General features: G+C 43.3%; 1 protein-coding gene across 1 annotated transcript; it reads right to left on the bottom strand.

The window, feature by feature from the left end:
* Nucleotides 1–795: 795 nt before the first annotated feature.
* Nucleotides 796–9,007, bottom strand: LOC120879386 (cytosol aminopeptidase-like). Its single transcript, XM_040262389.1, has 3 exons — nt 8,953–9,007; nt 3,963–4,023; nt 796–2,724 (listed from the first exon to the last, which is right to left on the bottom strand). The coding sequence occupies exons 1-3, from the start codon at nt 9,005–9,007 to the stop codon at nt 1,203–1,205; spliced, it is 1,638 nt and encodes a 545-aa protein (XP_040118323.1). The 3' UTR covers nt 796–1,202.
* Between the last annotated feature and the right edge of the window lie 15,452 nt (nt 9,008–24,459).

Here is a 24,459-nt window from a genome sequence, read left to right as displayed (position 1 = left end):
CCATGAATTTAAAAGACACTTGCTCCTTGGAAGAACAGCTATGACAAATCTAGACAGCATATTAAAAAGGATAGACATAACTTTTCTGGCAAAGATCCATGTAGGTAAAGCTATGGTTTTACCAGTAGTCATGTTTTTCCAGGATGTGAGAGTTAGACCATAAAGAAGCCTGAACACTGAAGAACTGATGCTTTTGAACTGTGGTGTTGGAGAAGACTCTTGAGGGTCCCTTGGACTGCAAGATCAAACCAGTCAATTGTAAACAAAATCAACCGTGAATATTTATTGGAGGGACTGATGCTGAAACTGAAGCTCCAATATTTTTGCCACCTGAGGGGAAGAGCCGACTCACTTGAAATGATCCTGATGCTGGGAAAGATATGAGTCGGGAGGAGAAGTGGATGACAGAGGATGAGATGGTTGGATGGCATCACTGACTCAAGGGACATGAGTTTGAGTAAGCTCTGGGAGATGGTGAAGGACAGGGAAGTGTGGCGTGCTGCAGTTCATGGGGTTGCAAAGAGTTGGACACGACTGATCAACTGAATAACGACAATAACCTTAAGAAATCTCTTTCTTAGATTAATTCATATGTTACCAAAATAAAATTAGTTTTGTCTAATAAATGCAATGTGACCCACATAAGAGAAAATGTAAAGTTGGGAGCCAGTGTGAACACCTCCAAATCCCTTGCAAGTTTCTTGAAGTCCTCTTCATCCTTCTCACACAAGCCTCCCTCTGCCCCCTCACCTTGTGCTAGTTAAATGTTCTTCTCAAACATGAAGAGAAGGGTACTTTTATTTATTTATTTTTTTGAGCACCAAAAGTTGGATTTATTGTTTCTGACAATTGCACAGCAACTTTTAGTTTGTTCATATTCTCAGCATCACAAATCTGAAATACAATTTTGCTTCTCAATTTTTGCTTCTCAATTAAAAACATATACTGTGAAAAGTGATTGATAGCTTTTAAGAATCATCATTTTATAGACTATCTTAAAAATCTTTGCCAAGTAAGATACTATCTTTACCTTTATAAATCTCTGCATCAGATGAAAAATCAAGGCATACAAATTTCATTTTGTTCTGTTTTTAAATACCATCTTTTGTTTTCCTTAAAAGATTTTTATCTATTCATTCAAAAGTATTCTGAAGTTCCACTGTCCATTTAAGACAGAATGAAAGCATTTTAGAGCATCTGAACTAAGCACTGTCTTGACTGAACCGAAACAGGAATTCAATCAGGGTCCTCGTGGGCCTCCCCGCCATGCCTTTGTGAAGATAAGGAACCTCATCTTTGTTGGTCATCACACCTGCTATGTCTAAATGTGCCCACTTAGGATGAGTCACAAATTCTTTCAGGAATGCTGCAGCTGTACATGCTCCTGCAGATCTATATTTTCCAATGTTATTAACATCAGCAAGTTGGCAATCTATAACCTGTCTTCTGTAATGTTCAAAGAGAGGCATCCTCCAGACACGGTCTCCTGTTTCAATGCTGGCCTCAAATAGTTTGTTCCACAGCCAAGAAGAGTTGGTAAAGACCCCAGTGGCACCAGATCCCAAAGCTATGTCCATGACACCTGTCAGGGTGGCGGCATTAATGATGACCTTTGGGTTAAAAGTGTGAGCATAGCAGAGCGCATCGGCCAGGATGAGTCTCCCCTCAGCATTGGTGTTATACACCTGTATGGTCTTCCCGTTCCTGGCTCTAACAACATCCCCAGGCTTGTTGGCCTTCCCACTGGGCATATTTTCACAAAGAGGAGCCAAACCTACGATGTTGATGGGCAGGTCGAGCTTGGCAGCAGCCACGATGGCTGAACAGATGGTGGCAGCTCCTCCCATGTCGGCCCTCACGAGGTCCATGTTTGCAGCAGCCTTGATGGAGATGCCACCACTGTCAAAGGTAATCCCCTTCCCAGCAAACACCAAGGGAGGTTCACTTGCATTGGGACTGCCTTTGTAGTGAATTTCCAGGAAGACTGAAGGCTCTTCGGACCCTTTGGCCACACTTAGAAATGATCCCATTTCCTGTTCCTCAATCCAAGACTTGGGTCTGATGAAGACGTCTGTTTTACTACTAGCACTTTTGAGATTCTCCTCAACAATTTCAGCACATTTGGTTGGCGTCATCTCGTTGGCAGGAGTCTCCATCAAGCGGCGTGCCAGGTTCTGCCCAGAAGCAAAGAGGACGCCTCTCTGCCAGGCCTCCTGGTCCTCGCTTCCATGGAGCTTGGCTGACACCACCACCTTCCTCTCCTGCTTCAGGTCATCATACTCATAGAGCCCAAGCACCGCTCCTTCCACAGCCGCCTGGGCATCTCTGCAGGGGTCCATCTCCATGGACGGGATCTCCAGGTCCTGAGTCTGTCTGCACCCCGCTGCAACAGCGGCTCTGATGTTTTCTTTGCCTTCATGCCAGTTCTCCTGTTCATCAATTCCAGCCGTCTTTTTGCCGAGGCCAGCCACCACCACACTGGGGAAGTCCTCATGTAGACCATAAAATGTTCGGGTTTTGCCTGCCTTCAGGGGTGGTTCAGGTATGTTCAAAATTTCTCTCAGCTTTCCAGACACCAATTTATTAAAATTCTGTTCTGCACTTATAAACTGAGGCGCATCTTCTTTTTCTTCGCTATAGATTCCTAAAACAAGGCCCTCGTCATGTCTGCAGTGGCTGGACTGGGTGGCCACAAACGCTTCACGCTCAGATGTCGGACGGCGACTCCGAAAAGAAGGGTACTTTTAAAACTGTTTCTTAATCACAGAATTAATTTTCTTAGTGCACAGAATCTACAATTTCATCTTGAATGTATAGCATTTCAGTTACACTGAGGTTTAACTGTTAAGCATCTATAGGTGTACTTAATCATAGAATCTGACCATTTCTACAGAAAGATACTTCCCAAGTACTGAATATTTGAATTAATAATGAAATCTGGGACATATTAATTTTATATATTATATAAAATAAACTGGAATAATTTTTTTTTAGATTTATTTATTAGCTGTGGTGATCTTTGTTGCTGCAAGTGGGCTTTCTGTAGTTGTGGCGAGTGGGGGCTCCTCTTCACTGCGGTACCTGATCTTCTCAGTGTGGTGGCTTCTCTTGTAGAGCACAGGCTCTAGGCATACAGGCTTCAATAGTTGCGGCCTGGGGGCTCTAGAGAGCTGGCCTAGTAGTTGCAGCACACGGGCTTAGTTGCTCTGCAGCCAGAGACCCAACCGGTATCTCTTGCATTGAAAGGTGGATTCTTAACCACTGGACCACAAGGGGAGCCAAACTGGGTTAATTTTTTAAGGAGAAAAAATTTTTCATACTGACTGCATAAAATTTAGAAACATTTGAAGAACATGGAATATTCTGAACAAAATAACAAAGATCAAAAAGAAATTGCAAAATAAAAAGCAAATTGTTGCAGAATGTTGACTTCTCTAAATTAATCCTTAAGTTTAAAGCTAAACTAATAAAAATAAGTTTAGCTCCAGTATCGTGGTGGTTGTTGCTTTTAAAACATGAAATTTATTGAGGTAAATTAAATGACTTTTACATATTTTAAATAACATCCTCATAACCTGTTAAATGGTCTTTATTATTTAAAATGGGTCCATCTGATCATGTAAAATTTCTATTTTGCTTGAAGTAATAGGTGATTATTCAATCAAAATACCATCAGTATGCTTTTAGATTCTAGAGTGTTCAAATGTAGTTGGAAATATGTTCATAAGCATTAATTACAAAACATTTTTGGGGAAAATAAAATTCTATCAAACTTCAATAGGAGCATAACTAGCATCAGTTAAATAACTGCAATTAAACTAAAAAGAAATGAATTACTTTTAGAGACACAAAACACAGCTAGATGCCCTGTTGTGGCTGTGGATGTTCAGAGGTCGGCTGCTGCTGGCAAAGCTGAATCAGACCTGCTTGTCCACTGGATTCCTGTGTCCTCACAGTATTACCCTTTTTCTCTGAGGACTTGATCTTCCAGCAGTCCTGATCCTCGCAGGCCTCTGCCCAGGACTGCATGTGAAACAGTAGGGGCAAAAGGGCCACTTGGAAAAAGCTGGAATTTAAACTGTGTTTTCACCAGTTTTGTCCATCATAACCTCTCCCTACTCTAGCTCAGTTTTCTCTTTGAGCTTTCTCTCAGTTGGCAGAACTGCCAGTCATCCTTCTTGAGGTTTGTCTTACTGGAAATAGTCTGCCCTTTCTAGAAGGAAGGCATTCTTTCTCACTCTTTCCCCAGGTCTTCTGCCATCTTCCTGGTTCAGCTGATGTTTTCACAGTTTGGGAAGTTATTCGTGTTCTTATATTTTACTTTTCACTAATCTCTCTTAGTGATCTATGAATCTCCCGTCAGAGTACCTCATGGCATTCACCATGGAGAAGGAAGTCAGTTCTCATTTTCCTGGGTTTGAGGGCACTTATCACTCTTTGAATTTCATGACCAGGTTAAGAGGGAGGCTTTTGGCTCTTTGGAGTTTGAGGAAATGTAATGTCTATTATATCTATTCTTGTAAATTCAAATATAAATTTCATATCGTACCTTAAGTTATTTCATTAATCTAGCTTGCCTCTAAATTCTGTGTGAAGCCTGGGAAGTGAGGTCTAACCACTTTCTTGTGTATGAGAACAACTCAGATAAAGCTGTTTGCAGCTTTTCCTGGAAAAACTGATTAGGCTGTCTCCTCTGAAATTGTGTTAAATCTTCACAAATAGAGTTTACCTCTTTAATAAGAGCTCATTTCGGCTCCATGGGTGATATCTTCATGAGAGATTGTTAAACTCAATCTGGAGTTCTGGGAGCCTGTGTTCTACAAGAAAGTCAGCCCAGGATTTTCCTTTCCTCCATCTCACCTGGTAGTTTTAACCCCTCCTCCACCCTTCCCTAATCACAAGAAAGTAACAATATTTAGTCTACTTCTCTCCATCATTAGAAGGTATAAGCAGAAGTTTCAGGACTTTCCTGACTCAACAGTGAGGCTTGCAGGAGGGGAGGGTGGGTAGAAGAGCTCTTATTCACCATCCTCCATTTCTTCTCCTGATTGTCATCTTCTAAATATGTGACATAAGGTCATGACTCTTCTCTTGTCTGTTTCTTGTCATTGAACATTGTGACTGCTTTCATCTTTTTTTTTTTCTTTTGGTTCATTTTCAGTTCAGTTCAGTCGCTCAGTCATGTCCGACTCTTTGCGACCCTATGAATCGCAGCGCGCCAGGCCTCCCTGTCCATCACCATCTCCCAGAATTCACTCAGACTCATATCCATCGAGTCCGTGATGCCATCCAGCCATTTCATTCTCGGTTGTCCCCTTCTCCTCCTGCCCCCAATCCCTCCCAGCATCAGAGTCTTTTCCAATAAGTCAACTCTTCGCATGAGGTGGCCAAAGTACTGGAGCTTCTGCTTTAGCATCATTCCTTCCAAAGAAATTCCAGGGCTGATCTCCTTCAGAATGGACTGGTTGGATCTCCTTGCAGTCCAAGGGACTCTCAAGAGTCTTCTCTAACACCACAGTTCAAAAGCATCAATTCTTCGGCGCTCAGCCTTCTTCATAGTCCAACTCTCACATCCATACATGACCACAGGAAAAACCATAGCCTTGACTAGACAGACCTTAGTCGGCAAAGTAATGTCTCTGCTTTCGAATATACTATCTAGGCTGGTCATAACTTTTCTTCCAAGGAGTAAGCGTCTTTTAATTTCATGGCTGCAGTCACCATCTGCAGTGATTTTGGAGCCCCAAAATATAAAGTCTGACACTGTTTCTACTGTTTCCCCATCTATTTCCCATGAAGTGATGGGACCAGATGCCATGATCTTCGTTTTCTGAATGTTGAGCTTTAAGCCAACTTTTTCACTCTCCTCTTTCACTTTCATCAAAAGGCTTTTTAGCTCTTCACTTTCTGCCATAAGGGTGGTGTCATCTGCATATCTGAGGTTATTGATATTTCTCCCGGCAATCTGGATTCCAGCTTGTGTTTCTTCCAGTCCAGCGTTTCTCATGATGTACTCTGCATATAATTTAAATAAGCAGGGTGACAATATACAGCCTTGACGTACTCCTTTTCCTATTTGGAACCAGTCTGTTGTTCCATGTCCACTTCTAACTGTTGCTTCCTGACCTGCATACAGATTTCTCAAGAGGCAGGTTAGGTGGTCTGCTACTCCCATCTCTTTCAGAATTTTCCACAGTTGATTGTGATCCACACAGTCAAAGGCTTTGGCATAGTCAATAAAGCAGAAATAGATGTTTTTATGGAACTCTCTTGCTTTTTCTATGATCCAGCAGATGTTGGCAATTTGATCTCTGGTTCCTCTGGCTTTTCTAAAACCAGCTTGAACATCAGGGAGTTCATGGTTCATGAACTGCTGAAGCCTGGCTTGGAGAATTTTGAGCATTACTTTACTAGCATGTGAGATGAGTGCAATTGTGCGTTAGTTTGAGCATTCTTTTGCATTGCCTTTCTGTGGAATTGGAATGAAAACTGACCTTTTCCAGCCCTGTGGCCATTGCTGAGTTTTCCAAATTTGCTGCCATATTGAGTGCAGCACTTTCACAGCATCATCTTTCAGACTTTGAAACAGCTCAACTGAAATTCCATCACCTCCACTAACTTTGTTCGTAGTGATGCTTTCTAAGGCCCACTTGACTTCACATTCCAAGATGTCTGGCTCTAGATTAGTGATCACATTATCATGATTATCTGGGTTGTGAAGATCTTTTGGTTCATTTTACTAATTTGTAATGTGGTGAGATTCTGTCATCATTTTATGATCTCCCATCTTTACCAAGAAGCATTAATAATAATTTGATTGTAAAGCAATTGTGCATACAGTTTGAAATGATTTAAAGAGATATATAGTATTTTAATATTATTATAACTCATATGAAACAATTTATTCATTAGTTTCCTATGACTGCATGATTTTCAATTTGAGTCATCTCCTCAGCTATACAACATGAACTAAGACCACTTGTGTTAGGTAAAGACGACCAGGTACACCAAAAAAAAAATCTCTGACAGGCTTTAATGGCAGAGCGCTCCTGGGCGGGGTTCCCGGACCCGAACAGGGCAGGTCAAGGGGATCCGCGCGGAACCATGTTGGGAGTTTGTTTATATATGCACGTTGCGAGGGATGGCTGGGTTAGCGGATGGGAGTTTGGATAGGCTGCTGGTTCGCGTCGTTGCGAGCTGATAGGTTTCTCCATGCTGCTGAGGCGGGGCGGCTTATGCAGCTGAGGTGGCGCGGTTTATGCAGCTGGGGGCGGGGCGGCTTTAGCTGGCAGAGTATGCTGTCCTTGGTCCCTGGCATCTGGGAGGCTCCCTCTGTTAGGGACTTCCCCTGCCGGCGGGGGGAGAGGAGGGGCGGCCCATCATGGCCCCCGGGGTCCGACCTTATAACTTGGTGTCCACTTCTTAATTGACATTGCTGCAGAAAGGTGATTTATAGTTCCATTTAAGCTGATATTGTAGAGGAAGAAGTGGCAACCTGTGATTTGACCCCTTTGTCCGCTGGGCTGTGTGACTGTACCTTGCAACCAGGTCCCCATCAGGAGCTTGGTTATTTATTTGCTAAAACTTGTTGAACTCTCTCAAAGCCATGTCTTGGAACAAACAAGATAACAGTGGAAAATAAAATATCTCTGAGAACCAAAAGGACTCATTTCAGTTTTAGGAACAAGAAATACTACAGAAACCTAAGTTACAGAGGGCTCACAGACTCAGCTGAAGGGTTAAACACCTCTAAACTGCTGGGCTGAGGGTACCAACCTCTCCATCTGAATCTTTAGGCCAAAAACACACAAAACCAGCTCCCAACAATGAAGCTTTTTCCATCATCACTGTTGGGGAATATTGGAAAATAATATTGCCCCACTCCCCCCCCCCCCAAAATGGGAAAATAAGCACATGGGAAACAAAAGGAATAACTTCCACCTGGATCCTTTTGCTTACTGAAGGAATCACAGAATATCATGGAAAACCAGCTGCCAGGGTCAGCAAGTTGTATAAAGTGAATACTGGTGAGATAGCTGTAGGGTCAGGCCATTCAAGATGGCTGTTCTCTTGCTCTGTGTGCATCCCCTGATTGACCAGGCTCTGCTTCACTCACACTGTAACCAAGCAGGACCCCACGTGGCCTTGAGGGGGAGGGAACGACAGGCCTTCCCCCATATCCTCTGCTTTGGTTCCTCTCTGAAGTACCTGCTGCTGCTGCTGCTAAGTCACTTCAGTCATGTCTGACTCTGTGCGACCCCATAGATGGCCTCCCACCAGGCTCCCCTGTCCCTGGGATCCTCCAGGCAAGAACACTGGAGTGGGTTGCCATTTCTTTCTCCAATGCATGAAAGTGAAAAGTGAACGTGAAGTCGCTCAGTCGTGCCTGACTCTTAGCGACGCCATGGACTTCAGCCTACCAGGCTCCTCCATCCTGGGATTTTCCAGGCAAGAGTACTGGAGCCGGTTGCCATTGCCTTCTCCCCTGAAGTACCTGGATAATAGTATCTGATGCACATTTCCTGGGTTGTTTTTGTAACAACTCCCCAGTCTCCAACAAACAGAAGACAGTGAGCTACTTGATGACCATGAGCACATAGCCCCAGGCCTCCTGCAGCCTAAGGACTGATACTGTTAAACCCTGTGACACCGCTCTGCTACCTCACCATCAGCCAATCAGAGAGTTGTGCAGAAGCTAACCATAGACCCAGCAACCCTCCCCCTTCTTCACCTGGCCTTTAAAAGTGTTATGCCAAAAACCTTCAGGGAGCTCAGGACATTTCAGGGCATGAGCCACCCATCTCTTCACAGGGCCCTGCAGTAAAATTTGTTTGCTCTAAACTCTGAAGTTTCAGTTTGTTTGGGCTCACTGTGCGTTGAGCATGTGAACTTGCATGAATAACACGACTATCCAGTTCTCTTAATTACAGGGCATCATCAGTGACTGCCTACCATGCTTGCCCCCCTCCCCCCCAGCTGCAGGTTTCCCTGGTAACTGATGAGCCATGCTGACGTCACTGGCCCCGTAAGTGGTGCATCCTCCTCTGCTCTGGGTCGTGAAGGTTCCTGCAGTCGTTAGTCCGCCACCCCCAGCCACAGTGGGGTGTAGTTCCATGACCTTTCGCTTCAGACAGGTAAGATTCCCTTCCCAGTAAACAGCTGATGTTTTTGTTGCTATTTCTGGGCTTTTTCTTTGGTCTTGAGGCTGGCAACTACAAGGCTTACGGTTCTGTGGGGTGCAGCCCAACAATTGATGAGTAAACCAGGAGGCCGAAGAGACTCCTGTGAGAGCCAAGATGTCGGGAAATAAGAACGGGGAATGGAAAGGTGCTGGGGCAGGGGGGACCCTGGCGTGGCTGTGCACTAAGGAATGGGTGCCCACAAGAGGGTCCAGATGGTCAGGGCCCGTCTGAATTGGGACGACCCCAAGGTGTGCGACCCTACTGAGGGCACTGAAGAAGAGGAAGAAGGCTGGGAGGAGGCCACAGAGCCCCGGTCTAGCAGGACAGAGGCGAAGAGCAGCTCCCTTCTTCAGAGCGGAGGCAGCTGACTACTGTGAGAGATGCTTATCATGATGCTGATGATATCCTATTAACCTCAGAGTCTCGTTTCTACTTTTAAAAGTAGCAGCCCTGCATTTGTGCTCATCTGACTGCACAGGGGTGGCCGCTGAATACAGACAAAATGCAGGAACCTGGATTATCTAGCAAATACTTGGGTGTTATGTGGTTGGGTAAGATGAGCATTTACAGAATTACAGACACAGGCTTTAGGGATATTAACCCAGGGGCAGGCTTGTGAATTCGAAGTGGCCAGTTAACCAGAAGAGTTTGGTTGGGGCCTGTGCCAATGACAAAATGAGTACCTTTGGTCTTCTGGTCCCAGCTATAGAAAGGGGCACAGTAATGACACTGTGTGTTGGAGCAACCGCTACATGTGGGCTAGTGTGTGACAACAGGCGGAAGGCATTACGAAAGGCCTACCTGAGTCTTTGAACAACACACTAAAACCACTCTTGGGGAGCCCATAACATGTGTGCATGATGCATGAACTCTGCTGGACCAAGGGGCCCGCTTTACCAGCCATGCACTTCAGGTTTGGGCCAACAGAAATGACACACACTGGCCTTTCCACTTGCCCTACAGTCCCACTGCTGCCGGGCTCATGGAAAGTGTAGGTAGACTACTTAAATGACAGGATGAAAACTTGCTCAGGGCCAGGAGGCTAACCAAGCCCTGTGGACTATAACTGAATGTCCAGTGTTTGCACCATGGACCCAGAGGCAACGAGGTCCTTCACTCAAGACAATAACTCACTTTGACCCTTGCCACAGGATCTAACCCCTCCGTCTCCACCCTGCCAGGGGAACAAACCATAAAATGGGCCTGAGACTGGCAGGTAAATCCCTGGTAGTTTGGGTTTGCTGCCTTTTGGGGAATAGGATCAAAAAGGGACACCTGTCTTCTACCTGGTCACACCTAAAACTACTAAAGTAATCTGGGCCCTTATGGGAGAGGTACCATTACCTTAACCTTGGCGTCTGTTGATGTGTGTGGTCTCCAGTCCTCGGCTCCAACTGTGGCAGCTGAGGCTGGACAAGTAGTGTGGCACTGCCAGCCAGGACAAAACCCCAGGCAGGGGTGGTATTGTCTCAGAATGCTGTGACTGCCTGGACTTTGCTTAATGGTCACATGTCCCCTGTATTGTGCCTGTCAAACATCTCATGTTTCATGCCTAGGCTGAGCAGAGGAAATCTGCTGAGTTCTGGGTGACAAGGGTGGTCTCACTATGAAGTGAATCTGATTGCTGGGTCAGCAGTGAGATGCTCTGGAAAGTTGACCAGGCTAATGGTACCACGTGGGGACAATTGAAAACGCCTACCTCCTTCCTGTCCTGAATGCCAGGAGTCTGGCTCCAGAATTTGCCCACCTCTTGGTGAATCACTGTTTTTAGCATACTAAGTATCTTAACTCTTGATACCCTTTAGCTGCTGTTGTTTGTATTGCATTTGTGGTATTTGGTGTCAGTGCACTTCTGTATAGCTGACCCCAGGGATATCACGGAAGAGGGGCAGACCAAGATTGCAAGGGTTGTACAGTGTATGTAGGGGTGGAGTGAATAGTCAGGCCATTTAAGATGACTGTTCTCTTGCTCTCTGTATACTCCCTCACATGACACTCCAATCCTCTTAATTATAGGGCTTAATCAGTAGCTAGACCACATAGTGAAAGTTGTGCAAGAATACTGAAGTGGGTTTCCATTCCCTTCTGCAGGGGATTGTCCCAACCCAGGGGTCAAGCCCAGGTCTCTTGCATTATAGGCAGATTTGTTTACCATTTGAGCCATCAGGGAAGCCCTCCTGCTTGCCTCGGGCCTAGTCCCTGGTTTCCCTGGTAACTGATGAGCCCACCTGCTGTCAATCTCACCTGTAAATGGTAGCCGCCTTCTCCACAGGTAGTGAGGGCTGCTGTCACATTCTGTCTGCTCCCTACCATAGGTGGTGGGTTGTCACTCCAGAACGTTCTGCTTTGGACTGGTAAGATTCTCTATCCAATGAACTGTTGATTGTCTCTGTAGCTGTTTCCAGGCTCTTCCTTTGGTCTTGAGACTGGGAAACAAGGTTTGCAGGCCTGCGGGGTGCAGCCCAGCAATACCTTATAGCTAGTTTTAGATGTGACTGAAAGACTTTATTACTGATTTTTTGGCTGTGCTGGGTCTTCACTGTTGTGCGCGCTTTTCTCTAGTTGTGGCGAGTGGGGGTTACTTTCTAGTTGTGTTGCGTGGGTTTCTCATCACAGTGGCCTCTCTTGTTGCGGAGCACAGGCTCTAGGGTATGTGGGCTTCAGTGGTTGTGGCATGTGAGCTCTAGAGCACAAGGACTTAGATGCTCCGAGGCATGTGGGATCTTCACGGATCAGGGATCAAACCCACGTCTCCTGCATTGGCAGGAGGCTTCTTTATCACCGAGCCACGAGGGAAGCCCAAATGATTTTATGACTCGACATGGGTTGTGTTTAAAGAAAAAAAAAAAATCAAAGCCTTCCTTAGGGAAGGTTAGATATGGCTGGAAGTGCCAGCCTCCAAACCCTCTGACCAGAACCGGCTACACAAATTATGAGGCCACTTGCATTAAAAACTAAACTTCAAGACAGAACAGAGCATTGACCAAGGACAGACCCTTCAGTATGTGGAGCCTTGTGCTTGTACACAGGCCACACGCTGATGAAGCTGGCCTGCCTTCTACTCCTGAATTTTTGCTCCACTGCTTTTTATCTTTTTCTAGCTTTCCTGTTTTTTGTCTTCGACGTTTAGGGTCTGTAGCTGCTTGCTGGGAATGCTGGAGATGCAGAGGTAGAGGGAGGTGCAGCGCCCCCTGGTGACATTCCTGAAACATTGCACAACCTCCTGGGAGGACTGCAGGCATCTTCTGGGTTCCCTTTTGGGCTTAGTTACAATCAGTTTTCTAACTATAGTCCAGTGTAAACAATACTTTAGGATACAAGTGAATTTAGTTATTCCAAAATTTATTCGTTTAGAGCCAAGCCTCCTCCCTGACCCTTTCTGTTGGTTAGATTTGATGGAGTCAGGGAGGGTCAGCACACAAGGCAAGGCTAAGACCACTAAGTCAGTTCACTGCAAATGAAATCCACATGGGCCATCAATCTCCCAACAAAGTTAAAAGTCAGCTTTGATTAAGGTTTTGTTCTAGATTAAGATAAGAATTAGAAATGCCTAACCTGAAACTCTGCAACAGGCTAGAGCCCTGAATAAGCTTGTGATGAGTTTTGAATATCAGACAAAAGAACATAAAAGATTGCTTTGGTTAAGACATGTGGCTGCCAAAGGATTGGCACAATCATATGTATGTTATAGAAAGATACTTCTAAAGCCACAATTTATGGAAAAAGTTGAAGCTGGGAAATTGGACAATAAAACTCTGAACTCTTGAAGACGAGATATGTAAAAGTTGAATTCTTATTCGTTTTTTCATTTTTTACTTGAAGTAGAATTGATTTATAATATTATACAACTGTGACTCAAATTCTTATACTCCATTTAAAGTTATTATAAAATATTGGCTATATTCCCTGTGCTATATAGTATATCCTTTTAGCTTATTTTACACATAGTAGTTTGTACCTCTTAATCCCCTACCCCTATCTTGCCTCTCCCCGCTTCCTTCTCCCTACTGGCAACCACTAGTTTGTTTGCTAGATCTGTGAGTCTGTTTCATGATATGCATTCATTTTGAGTTCACACACTAGTGATAACATGGAATATTTGTCTTTCTCTGACTTGTTAAGCATAACAACCTCCAGGTCTAGCCATGTTGCAAAAGGCAAAACGTCTTTCTTTTTTATGACTGAATAATACTCTGTTGTGTATATATACCACATCCTTATTCATCTATTGATGAACACGGAGGTTGCTTCCATGTCTCGACTATAGTAAATCTGCTATGAACATTGGGGGGTATGTATCTTTTTGAATTAGTGTTTTCATCTTCTTCAGATATATACCCAGGGGTGGAATTGCTGGGTCATCTGGTATTTCTATTTTAACTTTTTGAGGAAACGTCATACTGTTTTCTATAGTGGCTGTACCAATTTACATTTTCAACAACAGTGTAGGAGTGTCCCCTTTTGTAGAAATTGAATTTTGATGATGGAATTTGATGGAATGGGTATCTGGGAGTCAGAGTGGACATTTGGGGCTTAGATATTTTGTAACTTAGATTAACATAAATGCTGATGCCATTATTTGATATAGGGAGCACCAGCAAATTGTCATTAAAATTCCTACCAGGGGTGATTTTTTTGGGGGCCTCTACTCTACATAGTAAGATAGTAATAGGATACTTACCCTTTGGATTTCCATTTTCAGTCACATCTTTAGAGATCTAGTCCATTTGACTTTTGAAATTATCAAGCAAGATTAAAAGTTTATTAGAAAATAAGCTTCAGTAAAGCTAGTGAAAGTGAAAGCCTCTCAGTCGTGTCTGACTCTTTGTGACCCCATGGACTATACAGTTCATGGAATTCTCCAGGGCAGAATACTGGAGTGGGTAGCCTTTCCCTTCTCCAGAGGATCTTCCAACCCAGGGATCTAAAGTAACTATTAAAAAAAAAAAAAACAAACTAGAATATAGCTGAGATAGATGTCTTCCAAAGAGTTTCAATAAAAAGCTGTTATAATGTAAGGCATTACACTATGGATAATACCGTTACATTCTGTAGAAAACTGTCAGAATGACTGACTTCCTCAATTTGGGGTAAAATGTGTGAATTCTGCTGTAATCACATATGCATTCTAGTGGCAATGAGATTTTCTTTACAGAGGCTTTGAGGGCTCTGTAATCTCACAAGTTTAGAATAGAAAGCTGTGTAGTAACAGTATTTTTTCAAGTTTGAATTGAGAGGCAAGTTACCAGGATTTGATAACCTCTAGAAACATAAAAAATCCTTAGTGATGGTGGAGACTTTCCCCCCGCCCCTCTGTTCATCTTCCTGAGGGAGCTGCCTGAGCCTGTATTTCTGAATCTATACACTGACTAAACCCAACTTTGCTGATAAAATTTTTAAATTGTACTAACTTTTTAAAACAAAGTTTAAAAGCTTCAAAAACTAAATCTTTTGATTAATGTGGCCTGAAAACTCAATCCTGTAATGCCCGTCTAATTTCTTTTTCAAATGTCTGTAGTTATAGAAGGAATGTACTTTACTTTGTAAAGAGTCTGTGAGAAATTTATTCATGCATTTTCCCCCCATATGTGTAAGGGTGTTTTTTGGGTTGTCACAATGAGTGAGGACCTTATTTGAATTAGTATCTGGAAACCAAAGGTATATCCTATAATGCAGGGGACAGATGTATAACTGAAATCCTGGATAACTATAGGCTTCTTTGCCTTTAAAAATATTACCAGAATATGTGTAGCTGTATTCATATAAGCCTGTTGTATTGTTCACTTGGCATATACATGCTATCTCAGTATTCAGGGTTTCTTTATATCTCTCTTCTCCAGTCTCTGGATGATCCAGTTGTTATTGTGGCAGAACAAACTATCCCCAAACATAGTGATGCTCACACCAAACCTTTTAGTAAAGTTCACATAATCAGTAGATCAGGAATTTGAACAAGGCTTGGCTGAGCAATTCTTTTGCTGCTTGTATCATCAATTGAAGGTATTTCGTAGTACCCAACTGGTGGATGGGCTGGTATGAGACATACAAGATAATGTCCCTGCTCTTCTGGCTTCCTAGCAGGAGTGGTTGGGAGGCTGGGCTTAGTGGGGACTATTGTCCAGAGTGCCTACACAATGATGTCACCAGCATGGGGGCCTCAGTGTTGTCAGAGTTATGTGGTGGCTGGATTTTCCAAAAAGGTCCCAGGAGAGCTGAGAAGAAGGTGTATCACCTTTTGTGACTTAATGTTTGAAACCACACAGTATCACTTATCACAGTATCGCCACACAATGGCAGATACTATTGGTTGAAGCAGTCGCAGATTCCAAGGATGAAAACATAGAAAGCTATCTTTTAAAGGGATAAGCATGAAAAAGTTTGTGGCCATTTCATATAAACTACAGATTTCCCTGGTGGCTCCAAGGGTAAAGAATCTGCCTGTAATGCCAGAGACCTGGGTTCGATCCCTGGGTCGGGAAGATTCCCTGGAGAAGGAAATGGCAATCCACTGTTGCCTGAAGAATTCCATGAACAGAAGAGGCTGGTGGGCTACAGTCCACCAGCCCACAAAGAATCGGACATGACTGAAGGACTTACTCATTTAATATTGAGTGTCTAATATGTGCTAAATACTCTGCTGGTCTTAGGGATAATGAACATAGGAAATAAAAATGCATGCCTTCCTATTGGGTGGAAGAAACATGAAAACAGAATCAGCACAAATAACTACATAATAAAAGTAAGTGCTGGAGACTTCCCTGGAGGTCAAGTATGCAGAAGGTCTGGGTTCAATCCCTAGTCAGGGAACTAGACTTGCATGCCACAACTTAGACTTGGTGCAGCCAAATAAATAAATATATTTTTAAAAAGTACTGTGAAGAGCTAACCTGCTCTGGAGATCAAAGGAAGAACTTCCTGTAAAAAGGGTATTTCAGGAACTGAAGAATGAGCAGAATGTAGCCAAGCTGGGGAGGGAAGGAGCAGACATTCAGGCTGAAGGAGGATGGTCTGGGAAGGTACAAAGTGTTCAAGGAACAGAGAAATGCTATATGGCTGGATATTGAGAGTAAGGTGGAAGTGGCCCGTATTGTGCCTACTTTTTAAAGGATTTTGTAAATTATCACAGAATAAATTACAAGATGCTGGGAGCCAGCATGAGGAATTCCACCCGTGACAAGGTCATGCGGCAAGAGCTCTGATGGGACCTCAGGTTTTCCCCCTGGAATTTCCTGAGCATCCACCCCCCCAAAATAAGAATCTGCCTGCTTTTCCACTTTTCTAATATTCTCTGGAAAAAAGTCAACTCAGGGCTTTAGTCTTCTGCATTTGAAAGGGATGTTTCAGTTAACCCCCTCTGATTGCTCTCTAGCTTGCCTAACAGGTTCCCTGGATTTCTTACAGCTTGTGAATTGCTTGCAGCCCCCAACCGCAAGAGGCACAAAGCTTAAAAACATCTTAAAGATACATCTTAAAGAGCCTTTTCTAAAGAGTTAAAAATTATATTGGTGACGGGATTTCACTGTTGACTCAATGATTGCTGCCAGGCCTCCATATTCTTTATCTTTTAGGCACCTGGGAGGATGTTAATCAATGTAAAGGGGATATGGAAGAAGATATATAATAGTTTTGATGTTAGCAACATTAGACTTTTGAGTTAATTACTTCTTTTGTTGTATATCACTGCACTCCTCTTGTGTCCTTGCTATGTAAGAATGTAACTTTATTTAGTGCTTTCTGAGAGTGGCACCAGACTTTGGGAAGATCAACACAAATAAGTCTTCTGGTTGACAAACCCTTATCAGAAAAAAGGCTGTAAAATGTTAATTGGCCCCTTTTGCTGGAAGATGATGTAAATTACCTAAGACTTGTGTATACAATTAGATATGCAGAGAGAAAAGCCTGGTTTTGATGAGTCTGGACTGCTAATGCTGCATAACTTTGTGTTACCCATTGATCTCCATGTTTTATCAAAAGTGTAAAAGGCCTTCTGAACAATAGAGGCCGGAGCCAGTCGCTGGACTGGTTTCCCCCGTCTCTCTCTCTCTCTTTTTCCCTCCCTCTCCTCTTTGCCTTAATTTCAGCGCGGAGGCTCGCCAAGTCTACTTACTTGCCCTGGCTGTTAAGACCCGCGCGAAAGGGAGCCTAAGGCGAGGCACCCTTAAATATTCACGCGAGCGCCGGTGGCCCAACGTAGATGGTGCAAATTCCTTGTCTGGAATTTTATTGGTCTTCCGCGTAATCCAAGCTATTCAGCCCTCTTCCTCCACTTAATCTTCCTACTACACTATTTCTTCTTAATCTAATCTTATATTAATAAATAAATAAGTCTTTCCTCGCCGACTCTGTCCACCCTTCGAGTTCCCTGGATTCACCAGGGCTGGACCCCGGTAACAAGTGTTTTTTTTAATCAGGGGAGTTAGGACCTGATCAGACTTGAAGTTTTACTGTAACTTTGTTTGCTCTGAGCCCCAAGTGAAGGCAATTGTCTTAGTCATAATCAGTTTATAGCACAGCATCCATGATGCATGCTAGGCATCTTTCCTCTTCTTAGTCTTTTTAACCTTCATCTTCCCACTTCCATTTCCCTTCTTCCATCAAAGGCTGCTACTCTAAAGTGATTAATATAAATCCTCGGCAAGATATATATCATTCAAAGATATGGTGTATTTATCTATTAGGTGTGCCTTACGTTTGCATAAAGTATTATGTGTTAGCTCTTGTTCTTTTTCCCATTCAACATTTTATCCACAAAGTTTATACTTGGGGTAGTGGTTAAAAGTATTTAACCAAAAGCACTTAAAGGCATGACCTCTCAAAATTAAAATTTCTCCATTTAAACCCTGGCTACGCCACTTTTTAGCTATCTGACCTTAACGCAAATTGCGTTACCTCTCCTCTCCTTGGTGTCCACAATTAGGAATACTATAATGGAACATTGGGTTGAATAAAGGTGGGTGCAGATAAACATTACTTTGCTGACAAAAGTCTGTCTAGTCAAGGCTATGGTTTTTCCAGTAATCATGTATGGATGTGAGAGTTGGACCATAAAGAAAGCTGAGCGCCAAAGAATTGATGCTTTTGAACTGTGGTGTTGGAGAAGACTCTTGAGAGTCCCTTGGACTGCAAAGAGATCAAACCAGTCCATCCTAAAGGAATTCAGTCCTGAATATTCATTGGAAGGACTGATGCTGAAGCTCCAGTACTTTGGCCACCTGATGCGAAGAACTGACTCATTAGAAAAGACCTTGATGCTGGGAAAGATTGAAGGCAGGAGGAGAAGGGGATGACAGAGGATGAGATGGTTGGATGGCATCACTGACTCGATGGACATGAGTTTGAGCAAGCTCTAGGAATTGGTGATGGACAGGGAAGCCTGGCATGCTGATGTCCATGGGGTCGCAAAGAGTCACACACGACTGATCGACTGGACTGAACTGAGATAAACAAAGAGCCTGGCAAATAATAAATTAGCTATCATTTCCGCCCCCCCAACCCCCGCCAGAAACTTAAAATCTGAAGTAAAAGAACTGTTGAATTGACAAAATTGAATAACTTATTCCTCCAAGTTACTAGTTTGCTTGAAAATCACAAAAGGATGAAAAGAAAGAAGTTAGAGGTTCTTAGTATTATCATGGAGAAGGCAATGGCACCCCACTCCAGTACTCTTGCCTGGAAAATCCCATGGAAGGAGCAGCCTGGTGGGCTGTAGTCCATGGGGTCGCGAAGAGTTGGGCATGATTGAGCGACTTCCCTTTCACTTTTCACTTTCATGCATTGGAGAAGGAAATGGCAACCCACTCCAGTGTTCTTGCCTGGAGAATCTCAGGGACGGGGGAGCCTGGTGGGCTGCCGTCTATGGGGTCGCACAGAGTCGGACACGACTGAAGCGACTTAGCAGCAGCAGCAGTATCATTACCTGCAGTTCATTAAGGGCTTCCCAGGTGGCATCAGTGGTAAAGAACCCACCTGCCAATGCAGAAGACAGACATGGATTCCATCTCTGGGTGGAAAAGATCCCCTGGAGGAGGACATGGAAGCCTACTTCAGTATTCTTGCCTGGGGAATCCCGCGGACAGAGGAGCCCTGACGGCAGCAGTCCACAGTGTCACAGAGTCAGACACAACTGAAGCAACTTAGCACACAGTTCATGTAGTTAAATATTCACTGTTATCCTCAGTTCACTGTTTCTGACCACTGAATAGAACTGTCATATGCCTCCACCCCATCTGGCTTATGCAGTTTCTTGGTGATGGACAACACAGACTCTAATTCCCTGTTATACCATTTCTCCCTTATAAATCTATTTAAGAGTTACTCTGAGTAACACAAGTAATATTGACAAGTCACAGGATGTGTGCTGACCCAGATCCACTAACTGCTAAATTGCATCCTCTTTAGAATGGCTATAGTAGTTTATACTCTTAACTAAATGAGGCAAGAGTATGTAGGCTTGAATGGGCTTTCCTGGTGGCTCAGTGGTAATGAACTCGCTTGCCAGTGCAGGGGGTGTGGCTTGGTCCCTGGGTCAGGAGGATTCCCCTGGAGAAGGAAATGGCCACCCACTCCACTAATCTTGCCTGGGAAATCCCATGGACGGAGGAGTCTGGCGGGTTGCAGTCCATGGGTCTCACAGCGTCTTAATGACTTAGTGACTAAGCAACAACAAGTGTAGGCCTGCGCATCTTGGGACAGTTCAGGACTATCTTGAGTATCCCAGGTCTGGCACTCTCTGGGGGTGGGATGAGAGGGACGAGAAGACTTTCTCGGCCTGCTTTGAATCCTGACTTTTTGTTCTGCTCACTCCTTTTCCTTTCTGCCGCAGATGTCGGTTCCCGGTTCCCAGGGTACTCCCTAACAAATAGTTTGCATGCTAAACTTTGCTTCCTGGAGAACCTCAACCTGAGACTCTGTGCTATTTTTCAACTAAGTTTTAAAACAATTTTATATATTAAGCATTCAAATAATATAAATTTTACAACATGTCAATGAGAAGACCACCTAATTTTGTCACACTGTAGAAATAATTGGTTTTAGGAAAATACATTCTTTTCTTTCTGTTCTGCTTCCTCTCTTTTGGAAAAACTAGTTTTTCCCTGTAGCTCTATTAAAGGAAGTAAAATATTGAAGGATAGCAGATTATGCCACCCTCAATTATGCTTCTTTGGCATACAGATTATTTTGACGCTGACTATTTTGAGAAACTGCAGACACATAAGTTCTGAAACCAGTAGAAGGTACCTTCTGTAAGAGTAATTTACATTAGAAATGGAGCCTATACAAGGAAGAGAGTTATTGTTCAGTCACTCGGTTGTGTCTGTCTCTGAGACCCCATGTGCTGCAGCATACCAGGCGTCCCTGTCCATCACCATCTCCTGGAGTTTGCCCAAACTCATGTCCATTGCTTCGATGATGCCATCCAACCATCTCATCCTCTGTTGCCCCCTTGTCCTCCTGCCCTCAGTCTTTCCCAGCAACAATGTCATTTCCAATAAGTCGGTCCTTTGCAGCAGGTGGCCAAAGTATTGGAGCTTCAGCTTCAGCATCAGTCCTTCCAATGAATGTTAGGGTTGATTTCCTTGACTGGTTGGATCTCCTTGCAGTCCAAGGGACTCTCAAAAGTCTTTTCTGGCACCACAGTTCAAAAGCATCAATTCTTCAGCACTCAGCCTTCTTTATGGTCCGACTCTCACATCTGTACATGACTATTCCATTGCTTTAACTGTACGGACCTTTGTCATCAAAGTGATATCTCTGCTTTTTAATATGCGGTCTAGGTTTGTCATAGCTTTTCTTGCAAGAAGCAAGTGTCTTTAAATTTCATGACTGCAGTCACTGTCCTCAGTGATTTTGGAGCCCAAGAAAATAAAGTCTGTCACCGTTTCCATTTTTTCCCATCTATTTGTAATGAAGTGATGGGACTGGATGCCATGATCTTAGGCAAGAATATTGGATCAGGTAGCCATTCCCTTCTCCATGGTATCTTTCTGACCCAGGAATCGAACCCAGGTCTCTTGCATTGCAGGTGGATTCTCTATTGTCTGAGCCACCAGGGAAGCCCAGAGAGCTATCACCAGAGGTAACAGTCACCTGAGGTACCTACCTTCAAGGCAGGGAACATTAATTTAACAAACATTTAATTTCCACTTTTCACCTTCCCATGAATTGCCTTCTCTCTCTTTGAAATCCAGACCTTCATCACTTTCACTAGGTCAGAACTGTACATAAGCCTCAATTTTCTGGCTGCCTTTTGAGTCACACATCTTTGAAAGGCTCCTTATATAAGAACATAATTAAAAGTGTTTTTTTTTTTCCTGTTTATGACAGTTAAATTTTAAGTCAGCCACAGAACCTAGAAGGGTAGAATGGAGAAGTTTTCCTCTTTTACAATATTAATATGCTAAAACTTGATTTTCTTTTCCTTTTTTTTGAATTAACACATTGATCTTCTAAAATTTATTTTTAATTGGAGGATAGTTGCTATATAGTCTTTACAGTTTCTGATATAATCAACAATGAAGCAGCTGTAAGTATACATCTATCCTCTCCTTATTGAACCTCCTGCCCCTCTTCATAGACTGCCAAGCTGAGTTCCTTGCTATACAGCAGATTCCCACTAGCTAGCTATTTTACACAAGATAATATATATGTATTTATTCGTGCTACTCTCAATTCATCCCACACTCTCCTTCCCCCACTGTGTCCATAAATCTGTTCTCCACATGTACGTCTCTATTCCTGCTCTGAAAATAGGCTCATCAGTACCATCTTTCTAGATTCCATATATGTGCATTAATATACAATATTTGTTTTTCTCTTTATGACTTCATTCTTTTTGATAGACTCTGGTTCATCCACCTCACTGCAACTGACTCAATTTTGTTCCTTTTTATGGCTGAATTGGAGAAGGCAATGGCACCCCACTCCAGTACTCTTGCCTGGTAAGTCCCATGGATGGAGGAGCCTGGTAGGCTGCAGTCCATGGGGTCACAAGGAGTCGAACGTTGACTGAGTGACTTCACTTTCACTTTTCACTTTCATGCATTGGAGAAGGAAATGGCAACCCACTCCAGTGTTCTTGCCTGGAGAATCCCGGGGACGGGGGAGCCTGGTGGGCTTCCATCTATGGGGTCGCACAGAGTCGGACACGACTGAAGCGACTTAGCAGCAGCGTGGCTGAATAATATTCCATTGTATGTATGTACTACAACTTCTTTATCCATTCATCTGCTGATGGACATCTAGGTTGCTTCCATGTCCTGGCTATTATAAATAGTGCTGCAATGAGCATTGGGGTACATGTCTTAAAAAAAAAAACTATTTATTTTTGGCTGTGCTGGATCTTAGTTGCTGTGCGCTGGCTTTCTTTGGTTGTGGTGAGTGGGCTTCTCATTGTGGTGGCTTCTTGTGTTGCAGAGCAAAGGTTTTAGAGTGTGCAGACTCCAGTAGCTGTAGCAGACAGGCTCAGTAGTTGTGATGCATAGGCTTAGTTGTCTCTCTGCATGTGGAATCTTCCCGGACCAGGGATCAACGTGTACCCTGCAATGGCAGGTGGACTCTTAACTGCTGAATCACTAGGGAAGTCCTCGTGTGTCTTTTTGAACCATAGTTTTCTCAAAGTATATGCCCAGTAGTGGGCTTGCTGGGTCATAAGGTAGTTTTATTCTTAGTTTCTTAAGGAATCTCTATAGTGGCTGTATCAATTTATATTCCCACCAACTGTACAACAGGGTTCCCTTTTCTCTACATCCTCTCCAGCATTTATTGCTTGTAGATATTTTGATGATGGCCAGTCTGACCAGTGTGAAGTGACACCTCATTGTAGTTTTGATTTGCATTTGTCTAATAAAGAGCAGTGTTGAACATTTTTTCATGTATTTGTTGGCCATCTGTATGTGTTCTTTGGAGAAATGTTTGTTTAAGTCTTCTGCCCATTTTTTGATTGGGCTGTTTGTTTTTCTGATATTGAGTGGAGTGAATGGCTTGTATATTTTGGAAATGAATCCTTTGTCAGTTGCCTCATTTGCAATTATTTTCTCCCATTCTGGAGGTTGTCTTTTCATCTTGTTTACAGTTTCCTTAGATGTGCAAAGGCTTTTAAGTTTAATTAGGCCCCATTTGTTTATTTTTGTTTGTATTTCCATTACTCTAGGAGGTGGGGCAAAGAGAATCTTGCTGCAATTTATGTCAAAAAGTGTTCTGCATGGGTTTTATAGTTTCTGGCCTTGCATTTAGGTCCATTTTGAATTTATTTTTGTGTATGGTGTTAGGAAGTGCTCTAATTTCAGTCTTTTACATGGTTCAATCCCTGGGTAGGGAGGATCCCCTTGAGGAGGGCAAAGCAACCCACTCTAGTATTCTTGCCTGGAGAATCCCATGGACAGAGGAGCCTGGCAGGCTACAGTCCACAGCGTTGCAAAGAGCCAGACATGAGTGAAGTGCCTGAAGACAGACAGTATGCTACTTGGATGCGTAGGATATCTCCTTCTCCAAGGTTTGGAAATACAACCAACCTACCAAATACATGAAAATAAAAACAGCAACTTAGGCAAAATGAGGCGTTTAGCTTAGCTAAGTCTTACCCAGTCTCTAAACTGAAGACAACTGCTCAGTATCCAAACTGAGTCTTCCCAGTGCCTTTCAAACTGATAACCCTCACAGTGCCTAAAGTGAGCATAATCTTCCCAAGTCCTTTGAGAATAACGTAGCTACATCTTCTTGAGACCAAGTTTCAAGGATAACCTCTTCCCTCACTGAGTAAAACTTAGGATTGTCAATCAATAACATGAGATCCTGGAACCAGGATGTCTGGACTCCTCGAGGAGGCAGATGTGCACAAGAGCCCTCTGCTGATTCCAAGGCTCTGGATTCTTGTAGAATTCAGGTGAAAGGAATCTGCTTTTGTCCCTTCATTGGTTGCCATAACTGTGGACTTCAAAAACATTCACAACCTAAAAGTTAAGAATTATGTTTTATTTGGTGGGAATTTTTAGGATTTCAAGCCCTGGAGACAGCATCTCAAGTGACCCTGCTTCCCGTTCTTTTTATTTCTCTTTGTTAAAACTAGCTTCTTACTCTGCATCCATTCTTCTCCTGAATCCTTCATTCATCTTAATGATCACTATTCTGAACTATCCTGAACTCCTTGAGTGGATTGCCTATCTCCACTTCACTTAGTTCTTCTGAGGTTTATTTTATTTTTTTTACTTTACAATACTGTATTGATTTTGCCATACATTGACATGAATCCACCACGGGTGTACATGAGTTCCCAGTCCTG

The sequence above is a fragment of the Oryx dammah genome, unplaced genomic scaffold (assembly GCF_014754425.2).
Source record: "Oryx dammah isolate SB20612 unplaced genomic scaffold, SCBI_Odam_1.1 HiC_scaffold_20, whole genome shotgun sequence".
NCBI lineage: Eukaryota > Metazoa > Chordata > Mammalia > Artiodactyla > Bovidae > Oryx > Oryx dammah.
This window is presented reverse-complemented; position numbering and strand designations above follow the sequence as displayed.